General features: G+C 48.9%; 1 protein-coding gene across 3 annotated transcripts in view; it reads right to left on the bottom strand.

The window, feature by feature from the left end:
* The window catches only part of poln (polymerase (DNA directed) nu), a 479,439-nt gene that overhangs the window by 294,450 nt on the left and 169,976 nt on the right, over positions 1-15,013 (bottom strand). For all 3 annotated transcript variants that reach the window (XM_038805894.1, XM_038805895.1, XM_038805896.1), the window contains 4 exons: positions 7,282-7,342; positions 4,641-4,705; positions 3,646-3,729; positions 1,153-1,248 (listed from right to left, as the gene is read on the bottom strand). In XM_038805894.1, coding sequence (XP_038661822.1) covers positions 1,153-1,248; positions 3,646-3,729; positions 4,641-4,705; positions 7,282-7,342 — 306 coding nt within the window. The remainder of the gene's footprint in view (positions 1-1,152; positions 1,249-3,645; positions 3,730-4,640; positions 4,706-7,281; positions 7,343-15,013) is intronic.

Raw genomic sequence — 15,013 nt, 5'->3', positions numbered from 1 at the left:
TTTAAATTCCTCTCTGGTCATTGGGGAGGTCCCAGAGGACAGGAGAACAGATAATGTGCTTCCACTATTTAAGAAGGGTGACCAAGTTTAATTAAAAGGGAGGCTTTAGTCACACAGGCCACACACAAAAATTCAATTCATCATTATGCAGCTGCCCTCAACAAGGAATAATTGAGAAGGGAAAGTAGAGAAAATACGTGTTTCATGGTATTATAATTAAGTAGATGTGCACAAATTGCAATCAGATAACTATATACATTACATAATCTCAATAATTAATTGTGAATGGATACAGATAATTCCTAAACAAATGTACACCTTTGACTGATACATGTAAATTATTTGCAAGATAAGCTGAAGGTATAATTGCCACTATGTTTCTTTGTTCTGGGAGCTGGCAAGCCACCTGGTGAATGTCTAGCTCCCCTACTACGGCTTGAATAAAAATCTTAAACTGGAACTCAGAGTGTCGCCTGGCCAGTTAATGACGTGAGGTACACGATAGTCGAATAGCTGTGAAACTCCCACAATTGCTAACACTTTCAAAGAGCCAGCACAGTAACAATGGGCCAAACAATCTCATTCTGTTGCTCTATGATTTTAAATAGTAAGTAATTAATTAAAACTTAGATTTACACAGGACAAACGCCACAGAAACAGACCATTGGACCCAACATGTCTGTCCGAGCAGGTAAGTTACATTCAAAACACCATCATCCTTCCTCAGCCATCAATCAATGTAAACACTCTGAACCTGAGCATCGTTAGTCATGTACAACCTAGAATCATAGGCTTTACAGTGCAGAAAGAGGCCATTCGGCCCATCGAGTCTGCATCGGCCCTTGGAAAGAGCACCCTACTTAAACCCACACCTCCACCCTGTCCCTGTAACCCAGTAACCCCACTTACTTTTTTTGGCACAAACGGCAATTTATCATGGCCAATCCACCTAACCTGCACATCTTTGGACTGTGGGAGGAAACCGGAGCACCCGGAGGAAACCCACGCAGACACGGGAAGAACGTGCAGACTCCGCACAGTGACCCAAGCTGGGAATCGAACCTGGGACCCTGGAGCTGTGAAGCGACTGTGCTAGCCACTGTGCTACCGTGCTGCCACTCACCCCACCCACCCCGGTGAAGACAGACTCACCACTGCCTCCGAGGTTGACTGCTGCTGCTGAAGGTCTGTTCTTGGGAGTTTCTTTTTCACACAAAGCAGGTGCAACCGGAGTTTGTCGAACAGAATCTACATCAGTTAACAAAATAGAAAATATTCAAATTACTTTTCGATCCCAAGGGAAAAGTAATCTGCCCATCGGGGAATCGCCAGGATCAGGTGGAGCACTGGTTCCACAATCTGCCCAGATTCCCTGTCCATTGAAGACAACAAACAGCTCTATGGGCCCAAATGTAAAATCAGTGTCTGCATCTGATCCACTTGGTCTCAGAGTTAGATTAAAGTTACCACCAACTTAATTCAAATTAACGTAGGATAAATCACTTACATGAACAATTAATTCAACAAGGTAGAAGTAATTTTATTTCACACTTTAGCTGCGGGGCCAAACTTGACCATCAAAATAATAATTACTTCCTATGGCGATGGACGTTCTGGCCAACACCATTCCTGGGCAAAGAACCACACCCAGGCTAAATTCCTCTCTGTGTTATCCTAACAAAGAAGCAATGGCAACATGAGGAAAACTTTGCCACATAAGGAGCAGCTAGGATCTGGATTGCACGGCCTAAGAGTGTGGTCGAGGCAGGTTCAATTGAGGCATTTATAATAACCTTTATTGTCACAAGTAGGCTTACATTAGCATTGAGGTTACTGTGAAAATCCCCTAGTAGCCACACTCTGGCGCCTGTTCGGGTACACAGAGGGAGAATTCAGAATGTCCAAATTACCTAACAGCACTTCTTTCAGGACTTGTGGGAGGAAACCGGAGCACCCGGAGGAAACCCACGCAGACACGGGGAGAACGTGCAGACTTCTCACAGACAAAGACCCAAGCCAGGAATCGAACCTGAGACCCTGGCGCTGTGAAGCACCAGTGCAATCCACTGTGCTACCATGCCGCATTCAAGAGGAAGTTAGATTATTATGTCAAAAGGAAGAATGCAGGGCTAAAGGGAGAAGGTGGGAAAGGTACTAGGTGGTTAGCACTGTTGCTTCACAGCGCCAGAGTCCTGGGTTCGAATCCCGGCTTGGGTCACTGTCTGTGCGGAGTTTGCACTTTCTCCCAGTATCTGCGTGGTTTTCCTCCGGTGCTCCGGTTTCCTCCCACAAGTCCCGAAAGACATGCTGTTAGGTGGATTGGAATTCTGAATTCACCCTCCGTGTACCCGAACAGGCGGCAGAGTGTGACGACTAGGGGCTTTTCACAGTAACTTCATTGCAGTGTTAATGTAAGCCTACTTGTGACAATGAAGATTATTATTATTATTAAATTGCTGCTATGGAGAGCCGATGCAGGCAAAATGGCCAAATGGCCTCCTGTACTGCAACCACTCTGTAATTGAAATGAAATTAAATGAAAATCGCTTATTGTCACAAGTAGGCTTCAAATGAAGTTACTGTGAAAAGCCCCTAGTCGCCACATTCCAGCGCCTGTTCGGGGAGGCTGGTACAGGAATTGAACAGTGCTGCTGACCTGCCTTGGTCTGCTTTAAAAGCCAGCTATTTAGCCCTGTGCTAAACTGTCATCTTATGTTGATCATTTCCAATTCCTATCTTCCCTAGGAGTGGAAATACTCTGATCCTGAGGCTAAATGTTTATGCCGTCGGAAACGCAGTTGAGTTTCTCGACGGCGTCAACACGGCCCCAGAATCAGCAATTCTATCACCTGCAGGGGGCCAACACGGCGCTGGAGCGGTTCACGCCGCTCCAGCTGCTGATCCGGCTGAGGAATGGGCGCCGGGGGATGCGCACATGCGCAGTGGGTCTGGCGCGAACCCGTGCATGCGCAGTCCCACCAGCGCGATTTTGCGCATGCGCGGTGTCTCCCTTGTCCGCTCTGGCCCCAACGCAACATGGCGCAGGAGTACAGGGACCGCGCGGAGGAAAGGAGGCCGACAGACAGAGAGGCTGCCCGCCCCGATCGTGGGCCAAGCCACATCGGAGGTCCCCTCCGGGGTCAGACCCCCCTACCCCCTCATAGGCCGCCACCCGACCCTTCAACGCTGAGTTCCCGCCGGCTGAGAGCAGGTGTGGACGGCGCCGGCGGGACTCTGCGTTTCCACGAAGGCCGCTCGGCCCATCCCGGCCCGAGAATCGGCGGGCCAGCTGCGTAAAGCAGACCGCGACCAGCGCCGCGGCAACCACGCCGCCGCCAATTCTCCGCTCTGCTGAGAATCGCGTGCCGGTGTCAGGGCGGCGTGGCGGTCATGGGGATTCTCCAGCCCGGGCTGAGAGAATCCCGCCCACTATGTCTATCCAAACCGTCTGAATTTTAAAGACCTCTATAAGGTCATCCTTCAATTTTCCAAGACTGAAAAGAGAATTGCATGGATATTTTAATCCGCAGTGAGTAATGGCTGAGGTATGAACACAAAAATCTAGGCACATGGAGCCCTGGATCATGACCCAAATGACTGGGTTTGTTGATTGAGCCTTTGCTATCTTTGTAAAGATGAGCTTACCTGTCGAAGCTGATTGCTGCTGGTCAACAGGAACTGTTCTCCAGCGACCTGATGTGCCTCCTGTTCCAATTGTTTCTGTCGAACCTGCAGGGTTCCAACATAACAATATCATTGTCCCTTCACTGTAATAGCAGATCCCTGCCAGTGTCACTCGGTTCTCCGCCTTCAACATCTATCTCTTCAGATGATGCTGGAATTATAGTAATTCTTTGGGGACCAGACGGAATGGCACTCACGGGGGTCCCCAGGGGATCGGAGGCTACCAGGCACATGCCCTTTGGGCAGGGTGGTCCCCTGGCATTGCAGGTGCCATCTGGACACCCTGGCACTGCCAGCCTGGCAGGGGCACTGCTAGGAGAGTGGCAGGTTGGCAATGCCAAGTTGGCATTTTTTGTGTGCTGGCAATCGAGCCGGGCGTTCCCTGGAGGGGGTGTGTCTGGGGGATGCCAGGGACCTTCCCATTGCGTGTTGGGGCTTGGGGGGACATTCATCAAGGCCATCATTTAAAAATGGCGTCCCGATCTTTCACTGCACTGAGGAGTCCAGGCGAGTGGAGCTCCCCTGTGCACAAAGCTGGTCTATCTGCAGCCTCGGCCACGCATTCCTTGCTGAGGCCCCTTATGCAATACAAGTGGCATTGTATAGCCGCGCGTTTCTCAGCGCTGCTAGCATCAGGGAACACACGGCTAAACACGCTCGCTACGGGACTTTGTTCTCATTTAGTTGAGTCACGCCGGTTGTTTTGTAATTTGACAGCAATCCAGAGCTGCAGAGTTAACCTGGTGAGCACATTCCAGCCACAAGGTTCATTGGCCAAGCAATTAAACTCTGAGTAACCTAGGATTGTGTTTAATTATAACATTCAGACATTGAGCCTGTAAAATAACTGGCCACTTTACACAAGTGACGTCAGTGAGCAACACTGCAAAAGATTCCCTCGCATTTTAATCCAGAACACTGCTTCAAAAAACATTTTCAAAAAAGAGATTGGATACCCCCAGCAGCTCAGATGTTCTCACGAGATCTTCTTTATTGACATGTATTCTATAGTTTTCCATCACTGCAAATAAACAACACATGCATTATCACTAACATTTATGAATATATAAAGAAGAGAAATTATTTGAATTTTTATAGCACCTATTATGGCCTCACAACCCCTCAAACTGCTATAACCTTGCTTTAGTCAACCTTCTCTGTTACCTCAGCAAATAGCTGAATTATAAGAATAGGAGCAGGCGTAGGCCATTTGGCCCTTCGAGCCTGTAGGAATTCCTCAGAGTAGTGTCCAAGGCCCAACAATCTTCAGCTGCTTTATCAATGACCTTTCTTCCATCAGAAGGTCAGAAGTGGGGATGTTCGCTGATCACTGCACAATATTCAGCACCATTCGCGACTCTTCAGATAATGAAGCTGTCCATGTCCAAATGTAGCAAGACCTGGACAATGTCCAGGCTTGGGCTGACAAATGGCAAGTAACATTCACGCCACACAAGTGCCAGGCAATGGCCATCTCCTACAAAAATCATAGAATCTCTACAGTGGAAAAGAAGGTAATTTGGTCCTTTGTGTCATTTGACCCTCTGAAAATACCACCCACCCAGGCCCTTTCCCCGTGACCCCCCTAATCTGCACAGCACTGGACACTAAGGGGCAATTTTAGCATGGCCAATCCACCTAACCTGTGCATTTTGGGCTGTGGGAGGAAACCAGAGCACCCGTGGGAAACACGTGTAGACACGGAAAGAACATGCAAACACCACACAGACAGTCACCCATAGCCAGAATTGAACCCGGGTCTCTGGTACTGTGAGGCAGCAGTGCTAACCGCTGTGCCATCTTTCGAGAGAATCTAACCATCGCCCCTTGACATTTAATGGCATCATAATCGCCGAATCCCCCAGTATAAACATCCTGGGGGTTTCTGTTGACCAGAAACTGAACTGGACTAGCCATATAAATACTGTAACGAGAAGGGCTAGTCAGAGGCTAGGAATCCTGCGGCGAATATCTCACCTCCTGACTCCCTAAAGCCTGATCACCATCTTCCCAGGCACCCAGGCACAAGTGAAGAGTGTGATGGAATACTCTCCACTTTCCTGGACAACATTTAAGAAACTCAACGCCATCCTGAATAAAACAGCCCACTTGATTGGCGCCCTGTCCACCACCTTAAACATTCACTTTCTGCCCTACAATGCACAGTGGCAACCATGTGTACCATCTACAAGATGCACTGCAGGAACTCACCAAGGTTCCTTCGATAGCACCTTCCAAACCCACAACCAGTACCATCTAGAAGGACAAGGGCAGCAGATATCTGGGAACCCCACCACCTGGAGGTTCCCCTCCAAGTCACTCACCACCCTAACTTTGAAATATAGCGGCCGTTCCTTCAATGTCGCTGGGTCAAAATCCTGAAATTCTCTCCCTAACAGCACAGTGGGTGTACCTACACCATGTGGACTGCAGCGGTTCAGAAACGCAGCTCACCACCACCTTCTGAAGGGCAATTAGGGATGGACAATGAATGCTCTCCTATCCCAGTGATGCTCACATCCCATAAATTAATGTTTTTAAAAAAATTGCTGGAGCTGCATAGACAAGTTCAGGGGCATCAGAAAGGGATATCAAGTGCGCTCCTCTACTTGCAAGGCACGATGGAGGAGTCCATTTGCCTTCAGACCAAGGTTATAGTGCTGACAGGCCAACGCACCGATCTCAACACTGGCAGGGTGGCGACTGCCATGAAGACATTGGTCCAGGACATTCGTCCTGCACTGCTGCGGGAGCTGTGCTCCGTGGCTGAGGCACTTGCTGGCATCCACCAGTGTCAATGCCAGAGAGGGGATGTGGCATCTTGAGCTCACTCCAGATACCCCTCCCTCTCAATGAAGTAGCCAGGGGCCCTCAAATTCCAAAGGAAGGAGGATTAACAGGTGCACAGGTGACTCCAGGAGTGTCTAATCATCCGAACTCCATCTTCCTGAGACCCCTTCAGCTCTTGTCCCACAGGCTGAGGAGGGTCGCACTGCCACACAGCAGAGCCCCCAAAGTCTCAGATCTCCAGAGGACACCCACCAAGGCCATCACAGACAACACGGCGTAGCAGGCAGAAAGCAGCCTCCACCTCCACTGTGGATGTTGGGGATAAACCTACACATAGTGGCAGGATAAGAAAGGTGAAGAAAGCGTAATTTCACAGTGTGGGCATGGGTGTTAATCACTTGTATATAATGTAAAATAGTGTAAATAAACTCCCACCAATTTCACCCCAGGTAGGAGGTCGACCTATTTAATGCTGCGTTCTGTATATAAACCACCTACAAAGAAAAGGATATGTATCTAAGTGTCATACTTCCATCTGGCTTGAGATACATTTACCATGCTGTTCCTATGTTGCTGGGGGCAGTAAAGGTCAGCAGAGAGGGATGTCACATTTGATGCCAAGTGGAAAAAGTGATCAAATTAAATACCTGACAAATGGAGAAACAATCATTTTGGGAACCTCCGTGCAACCAGAGCATACAGTAACTATTCCATGCCTCATACATGTGCAGTGCCTGATACTTGTGCAGAATTGAAGAACTCAGTGTCGTAATGTGGCACTGATATGGAGAGCTTGTGGTTGCTCACCTGCCAATACAGGAATCAATCGGAGTTCCACTGTGCAGAATAGCTCCCACAGGTGCTGGGTCTGTGGAATACAGAACAGAAACCTTTTAGCCACAATATCACCATTGCTGATATTAGCTACTGAACATAAAATGGGTTATTGCTGAAAGCAGGGTCATGTTGTTGAAGCATTTCACCGTCCACTCATCAGGACATACACAAGAATGCCAAGTTGCGAACAATCCCAACAGCTCACACTCCAGGAGGAAATGGTTCTGATTGGCCGAGGTACTGCCGTACAGCAGGGGTTCCCAAACTGGGTTCCACGGAACCACAGGGTTCCAAGGGACTCCTGCAGGGATTCTGCAGTCGGCCCGGCTGGGACCCGGGAGAAGCCGGGCGAGTGGGGCCAGTGTCGGTGGGGGGGGGGGGGGGGGGGGGGGGGAGCCAAGAGGAAGGTGAGTGGGTGAGAGAGAATGTCTGTGAGGGTTGGTGAGTGAGGGTGAGAGTGGGTGTGGGAGCGTGAGTGAGTGGGTGCTCCCATTAAAAATGACAAAAAGATAAGACTTGGAAGTATTTGTTGAATAGCAGAACTTTTTTATTACAATACACGTGTACATATGTGGCATAAAAACATCTTTTATGTTTTGTTTTTGAACATTTGTACCTATTGTGCAATAATAATCATTTTATGTGGTTTAATTCTTCAATGTAATGAGCATGTTTCTCAGGGGCTCCTTCAGTGCTCTTGGGAGGTCATACGGGCTCAGCAGCTGGATACGTTTGGGAAACACTGCCATAGGTAATTCAAAACAAGTTGTACGGCTGGAATATATTACTTTTGTTTGCAGAGAATGGGTCGCTAATATGAATATATGGCAATGCCTTAGTCAATCAGAGTCGACTGGCCAACTTTTAAAGCACCCTTTGCTCCTGTAGTATAAATTGTTGCTGTTAGAACAAAGAAACAAAGAACAAAGAAAAGTACAGCACAGGAACAGACCCTTCGGCCCTCCAAACCCGTGCCAACCATGCTGCCCGTCTAAACTAAAATATTCTACACTTCCTGGGTCCGTATCCCTCTATTCCCATCCTATTCATGAAATTGGTAAGATGCCCCTTAAATGTCACTATCATCCCTGCTTCCACCACCTCCTTCGGCAGCGAGTTCCAGGCACCCACTACCCTCTGTGTAAAAAACTTACCTCGTACATCTCCTCTGAACCTTGCCCCTCGCACCTTAAACCTATGCCCCCCAGTAATTGACCCCTCTACCCTGAGGAAAAGCCTCTGACTATCCACTCTGTCTCTGCCCCTCATAATTTTGTAGACCTCTATCAGGTCGCCCCTCAACCTCCGTCGTTCCAGTGAGGACAAACCGAGTTTATTCAACCGCTCCTCATAGCTAATGCCCTCCATACCGGGCAACATCCTGGTAAATCTCTTCTGCACCCTCTCTAAAGCCTCCACATACTTCTGATAGTGTGACGACCAGAATTGAACACTATACTCCAAGTGTGGCCTAACTAAGGTTCTATACAGCTGCAACATGACTTGCCAATTCTTATACTCAATGCCCCGACCAATGAAGGCAAGCATGCCATATGCCTTCTTGACTACCTTCTCCACCTGTGTTGCCCCTTTCAGTGACCTGTAGACCTGTACACCTAGATCTCTCAGACTTTCAATACTCTTGAGGGTTCTACCATTCACTGTATATTCCCTCCCTGTATTAGACCTTCCAAAATGCATTACCTCACATTTGTCCGGATTAACTCCATCTGCCATCTCTCCGCCCAAGTCTCCAAACAATCTAAATCCTGCTGTATCCTCTGACAGTCCTCATCACTATCCACAATTCCACCAATCTTTGTGTCGTCTGCAAACTTACTAATCAGACCAGTTACATTTTCCTCCAAATCATTTATATATACTACGAACAGCAAAGGTCCCAGCACTGATCCCTGATGAACACCACTAGTCACAGCCCTCCAATTAGAAAAGCACCCTTCCATTGCTACTCTCTGCCTTCCATGACCTAGCCAGTTCTGTATCCACCTTGCCAGCTCACCCCTGATCCCGTGTGACTTCACCTTTTGTACCAGTCTACCATGAGGGACCTTGTCAAAGGCCTTACTGAAGTCCATATAGACAACATTCACTGCCCTACCTGCATTAATCATCTTTGTGGCCTCTTCGAAAAACTCTATCAAGTTAGTGCGACACGACCTCCCCTTCACAAAACCATGCTGCTTCTCACTAATACATCCAGTTGCTTCCAAATCGGAGTAGATCCTGTCTCGAAGAATGCTCTCCGGTAATTTCCCTACCACTGACCATATGGCATGCTTGCCTTCATTGGTTGCTTGAAATTTGGTATTCTTGCATTTGTCCTGAAGAGTAGCCATGATGTGGAGATGCCGACGTTGGACTGGGGTGATCACAGTAAGAAGTCTTACAGCACCAGGTTCAAGTCCAACAGGTTTAGCAGGTGGGGGGAGGAGGATCGATACTGGGGGAGATTTTCTCAAGGGGAGGTGCGGGGGCGGGGGGGGGGGGGTGATTCAGGAAGGGAGGGAGGGGCTTCAATGTTAATAATGGAAAGGGACGGGTCAGGCTCATTGGGCAAGGCCCGGTGGTATGATGATGGTGGATGGGGGGGGTGAGAGACCCCCAGTTAGGATAGTCACGTAGAATCTGAGGGGGCTGGGAGGCCCAGTCAAGAGGTCAAGGGTGCTTGCGCATCTTAAAAGTTTGAAGTCAGATGTAGCAATGCTGCAGGAGACTCACCTGAGGGTGAAGGACCAAGTGAGACTTAAAAAGGGCTGGGCTAGTCAGGTGTTTCATTCTGGATTTGACGGAAGAGCTCGAGGGGTAGCGGTAATGGTCAGCAAAAGGGTATGGTTCCAGATGGAGAAGGTGGTTGCAGATCGGGGGGTAGGTACATGATTGTGACAGGGGCGCTAGAGGGAGGCTAGTGGCGCTGGTTAGTGTATATGGTCCCAATTGGGACGATGTGGTATTCGTGAGGAAGGTGTGTGGGGCCATCCCTGACTTGAACACACACAAACTGATAGTGGGGGGGGGGGGAACTGGAACTTGGTGCAGGAGCCAAAATTGGACAGGTCACGGCCGCGCTCACTGGCCCCGTCAAGGGGGGGGACAAAGGTGTTGGAAGGGTTAATGGTGGAAATGGGAGGGGTGGACCCTTGGAGGTTTCTGCACCCGAGGGAGCAGGAGTACTCGTTTTACTCAGCGGTCCATAAGGTGTACTCGTGGATTGACATTTTCATGGTGGGGAATGCGCTGCTGGCTGGGGTAAACAGGTCGGAGTACTTGGCAATTGCAATATCAGATCATGCTCCACACTGGGTGGATATGGTACTGGAGAAAGGGACGGTACAGAGACCAGGGTGGAAGTTAGATGTGGGACTGTTGGGAGACCGAGGGTTTTGTGACAAAATTGAAAAAGTAATCGAGGAATACGTACGTTTTAACTGCACTGGTGAGGTGTCAAAGGCGGTTGACTGGGAGGTTTAAAGGCGGTGGTGAGGGGTGAGGTGATCTCGTTCAAGGCTAGGCTAGACAAAGAGGAAAGGTTGGAATGTCAGAGGGTAATAGATGAGATGCTGGAGGTAGACAGGAGGTATACAGAAGATAGGGACCCGGTGCAATTGGAAAAGAGGAAGGAACTCCAGGCGAGCTTTGACCCACTATCTACCAGGAAAGCGGTATGCCAATTGAGGCGAGCAAGGAGGCAGATTATGAGCATGGAGATCCCGTGATGCAGGGACTCACTTTAGATATCTGGGGGTGCAGATTGCCCGAGATTGGGGTGGGGCTCTGTAGGTACAACATTTCTAGTTTGGTGGGGAGAGTGAAAGATGATCTGGCAAGGTGGGATGGTCTCCCTCTGTCACTGGCGGGTCGGGTACAGGCGGTTAAAATGAACGTGTTGCTGCGATTCCTGTTTATTTTTCAATGCCTGCCGATTTTCCTGCCAAAAGCATTTTTTAGAGAGATTGAAGGGATGATTACCTCGTTCATATGGGGAGGGAGGGTAGCCAGAATTAAAAAGGTGCTGCTACAGAGAGGAAGGCAGGCAGGGGGTTTGGGTCTTCCGAACCTGATGTATTATTACTGGGCGGCGAATGTGGAGAAGGTGCGGAGCTGGGTCAGAGGTGTTGATTCCCAGTGGGTCAGGATGGAGGAGAGTTTGTGCAGGGGGTCGTGGCTGAAAGCGCTAGCGACAGCGCCGCTCCCAACGGTCGCGGGGAAATACTCAGGGAGTTCGGTAGTAATAGCTTCGTTGAGAATTTGGAGGCAATTTCGCAGAGATTTTGGGTTAGGGGCAGGGTCAAGGGAAATGCCGATTCGGGGGAACCACAGATTTGAGCCAGGGAGGTGGGATGGAAATTTTCGGAGATGGATGAGAAAGGAATAAGAGCACTAAAAGATTTATTTCTTGGGGGTCGTTTTGCGGGATTGAAGGAGCTGGGAGCGAAGTATCAGCTGGAGCAGGGGGTAAATATTTAGATACATGCAGATTCGAGACTTTGCCAGAAAGGAGATACAGAGCTTCCCAGTAGAGCCGGCTTCCACATTGCTGGAGGAGGTGCTGATGACAGGGGGACTGGAGAAGGGGGTAGTATCGGCAGTTTACGGGGCTATTTTGGAAGAGGAAAAGGCGCCGCTAGAAGGGATCAAGGCAAAGTGAGAGGAAGAGTTGGGAGAGGGTATGGAGGAGGGGTTCTGGTGTGAGGTGCTCCGGAGGGTGAACGCCTCCACCTTGTGTGCGAGGTTGGGGCTGATACAGCTGAAGGTGGTGTACAGAGCGCACCTTACAAGGGTGAGGATGAGCCTGCTCTTCGAGGGGGTAGAAGATCCGCGTTCTCAAGACCAACCACAACACCGTAATCAAACCAGCAGACAAAGGAGGGACCACCGTCATACTGAACAGAACGGACTACTGCAAAGAAGTGTACCGACAACTCAACAACCAGGAACACTACAGACAGTTACCCGCAGATCCGACCAAGGAACACAGCCGCCAACTCAACAGACTGATCAAGACCTTGGATCCAGACCTTCAGAGCACCCTACGTGCTCTCATCCCACGTACTCCCCGCATTGGAGATCTCTACTGCCTCACGAAAATACACAAGGCCAACACACCAGGCCGTCCTATCGTATCAGGCAATGGGACCCTGTGTGAGAACCTCTCTGGCTACATCGAGGGCATCTTGAAACCCATCGTATAAGGAACGCCCAGCTTCTGTCGCGACACAACGGACTTCCTACAGAAACTCAGCACCCATGGACCAGTTGAACCAGGAACATTCCTCGTCACAATGGATGTCTCGGCACTCAACACCAGCATCCCCCATGACGACGGCATTGCTGCAACAGCCTCAGTACTCAACACCGACAACTGCCAATCTCCAGACGCAATTCTGCAACTCATCCGTTTCATTCTGGATCACATCTTCACCTTCGACAACAAGTTCTTCATCCAGATGCACGGAACAGCGTATTTGGGGGAAATTATAAGCGCCAAAGCAACTTTGCACGTGGACCCAGAAGCCCTTCCGAAATTTTGTAAGGCCAGGCCGATACCTTTTGCATTAAGGCAAGAAAGTAGATGACGAAGTAGAAAGGTTACGGCGTGACGGCATTATCAGACCAGTACAGTTCTCGGAATGGGCAGCGCCGGTGGTACCAATTTTGAAGTCAGACGGCTCAATACGTCTCTGTGGAGATTTCAAACAGTCGGTAAACAAATACGCACTGCTGGACAAATACCCAATCCCGAAAAAGACGACCTATATGCCAAATTGGCAGGTGGGCTTTTGTTCACGAAACTGGACATGAGCCACGCCTACCTGCAGTTAAAACTGGACAAGGACTCCCAGAAGTTCGCTACGATCAACACCCTGAAGGGCCTTTTTCGTTATACTAGGCTACCTTTTGGAGTGTCATCAGCCTGCGCTATATTCCAGCGTACGGTGGAAAATATTCTGCAGGGACTACTGCAGGTGGCGATTTATTTGGACGATGTCTTAATCACGGGTAGGACAAACAGGGAACACTTAAGGAACCTGGAGGAAGTGCTCAGGCGTTTCGCAAAGGCAGGCGTACGGCTAAAAAGGGAAAAATGTGTTTTTCTGGCCCCACAAGTGACGTACCTGGGATATAAAGTAGACGAGTCAGGCTTACATCCATTAGAAGACAGAGTAAGGGCAATAAAAGAAGCCCCAGCTCCCAACACGGTCCAGGAGTTACGATCATTTCTAGGGTTGGTAACCTATTATGGAAAATTTATTGAAAATAGGGCATCCATCCTGGGACCCCTCCACCAGCTACTAAAAAAGGGGCAAGAATGGAAATGGTCCACCCGCCAAAACCGAGCATTTAGGGACATTAAGGAACAGCTGTCATCCGAAAATGTCCTAGAGCATTATGACCCAAGGAAGGAGTTGGTGGTCACTTGTGATGCATCCCCCTACGGGATAGGAGCCGTCTTAGCCCATAGAGGAAGGAATGGGGAAGAACAGCCAGTACCTATGCTTCGAGGACCTTGGCGATGGCTGAGAGGAAGTACGCCCAAATCGAGAAGGAAGGACTGGCGGTGATATTCGCAGTAAAAAAATTTCACCAGTATCTGTACGGGTGGAAATTCACCATAGTGACGGACCATAAGCCGTTATTAGGGTTATTAAAAGAAGACAAGTCAATACCCCCGATTGCATCAGCTAGAATCCAACGCTGGGCGTTGCTACTGGCGGCGTATAGATACGTTCTGGAGCACAGACCAGGAACGCGAGTAGCAAATGCAGATGCTTTGAGCAAACTTCCCCTCCCGGACACTCAGCCGCAAATACCAAAAGTAGAGGAGACAGTAATGACTCTAAATTTTTTGGACACCCTACCAGTAGATGCACAACATATTCGGTTGTGGACGCAAAAAGACCCAGTTTTAGCCAAGATGAAGCATTTACTGCTAACAGGGGAACTGGAAAGACCAGTGGAGCCCCAGATGCACCCATACTGGAGCAGAAGGGACCAAATAACCGTAGAAGACGGTATCCTATAATGGGGAGCCCGGGTAATAGTCCCAGCTCAGGGCCGTCAGGCAATCTTAACCGAGTTAACCATAACCTGGTATTGGGGAATGATCCCGGCCAGGTGGTTGATGTTTCAGTCGGTGATTATTTTGGGAATAGCGATCACAATTCCGTAAGTTTTAGAATACTCATGGACAAGGACAAGAGTGGTCCGAAAGGAAGAGTGCTAAATTGGGGAAAGGCAGAGTATAACAAAAGTCGGCAGGAGCTAGGGAATGTGGATTGGGAGCAGCTGTTTAAGGGTAAATCCACATTTAAAATGTGGGAGTCTTTTAAGGAAAGGTTGATTAGAGTGCAGGACAGACATGTCCCTGTGAAAATGAGAGATAGAAATGGCAAGATTAGGGAACCATGGATGACGGGTGAAATTGTGAGACTAGCTAAGATGAAAAAGGAAGCATTCATAAGATCGAGGCAACTCAAAACTGATGAAGCTTTGGAGGAATAACGGGAAAGTAGGACGAATCTCAAATGCGCAATAAAGAGGGCTAAAAGGGGTCATGAAATATCTTTGGCTAACAGGGTTAAGGAAAATCCCAAAGCCTTTTATTCGTATGTAAGAAGCAAGAGGGTAACTAGAGAAAGGATTAGCCCACTCAAAGACAAAAGAAGGAATTTATGCGTGGCCT

The sequence above is a fragment of the Scyliorhinus canicula genome, chromosome 8, assembly GCF_902713615.1.
Source record: "Scyliorhinus canicula chromosome 8, sScyCan1.1, whole genome shotgun sequence".
NCBI classification, from domain to species: Eukaryota; Metazoa; Chordata; class Chondrichthyes; order Carcharhiniformes; family Scyliorhinidae; genus Scyliorhinus; species Scyliorhinus canicula.
Note: the sequence above shows the minus strand (reverse complement) of the source record. Positions and strands in the feature narration are given on the sequence as shown.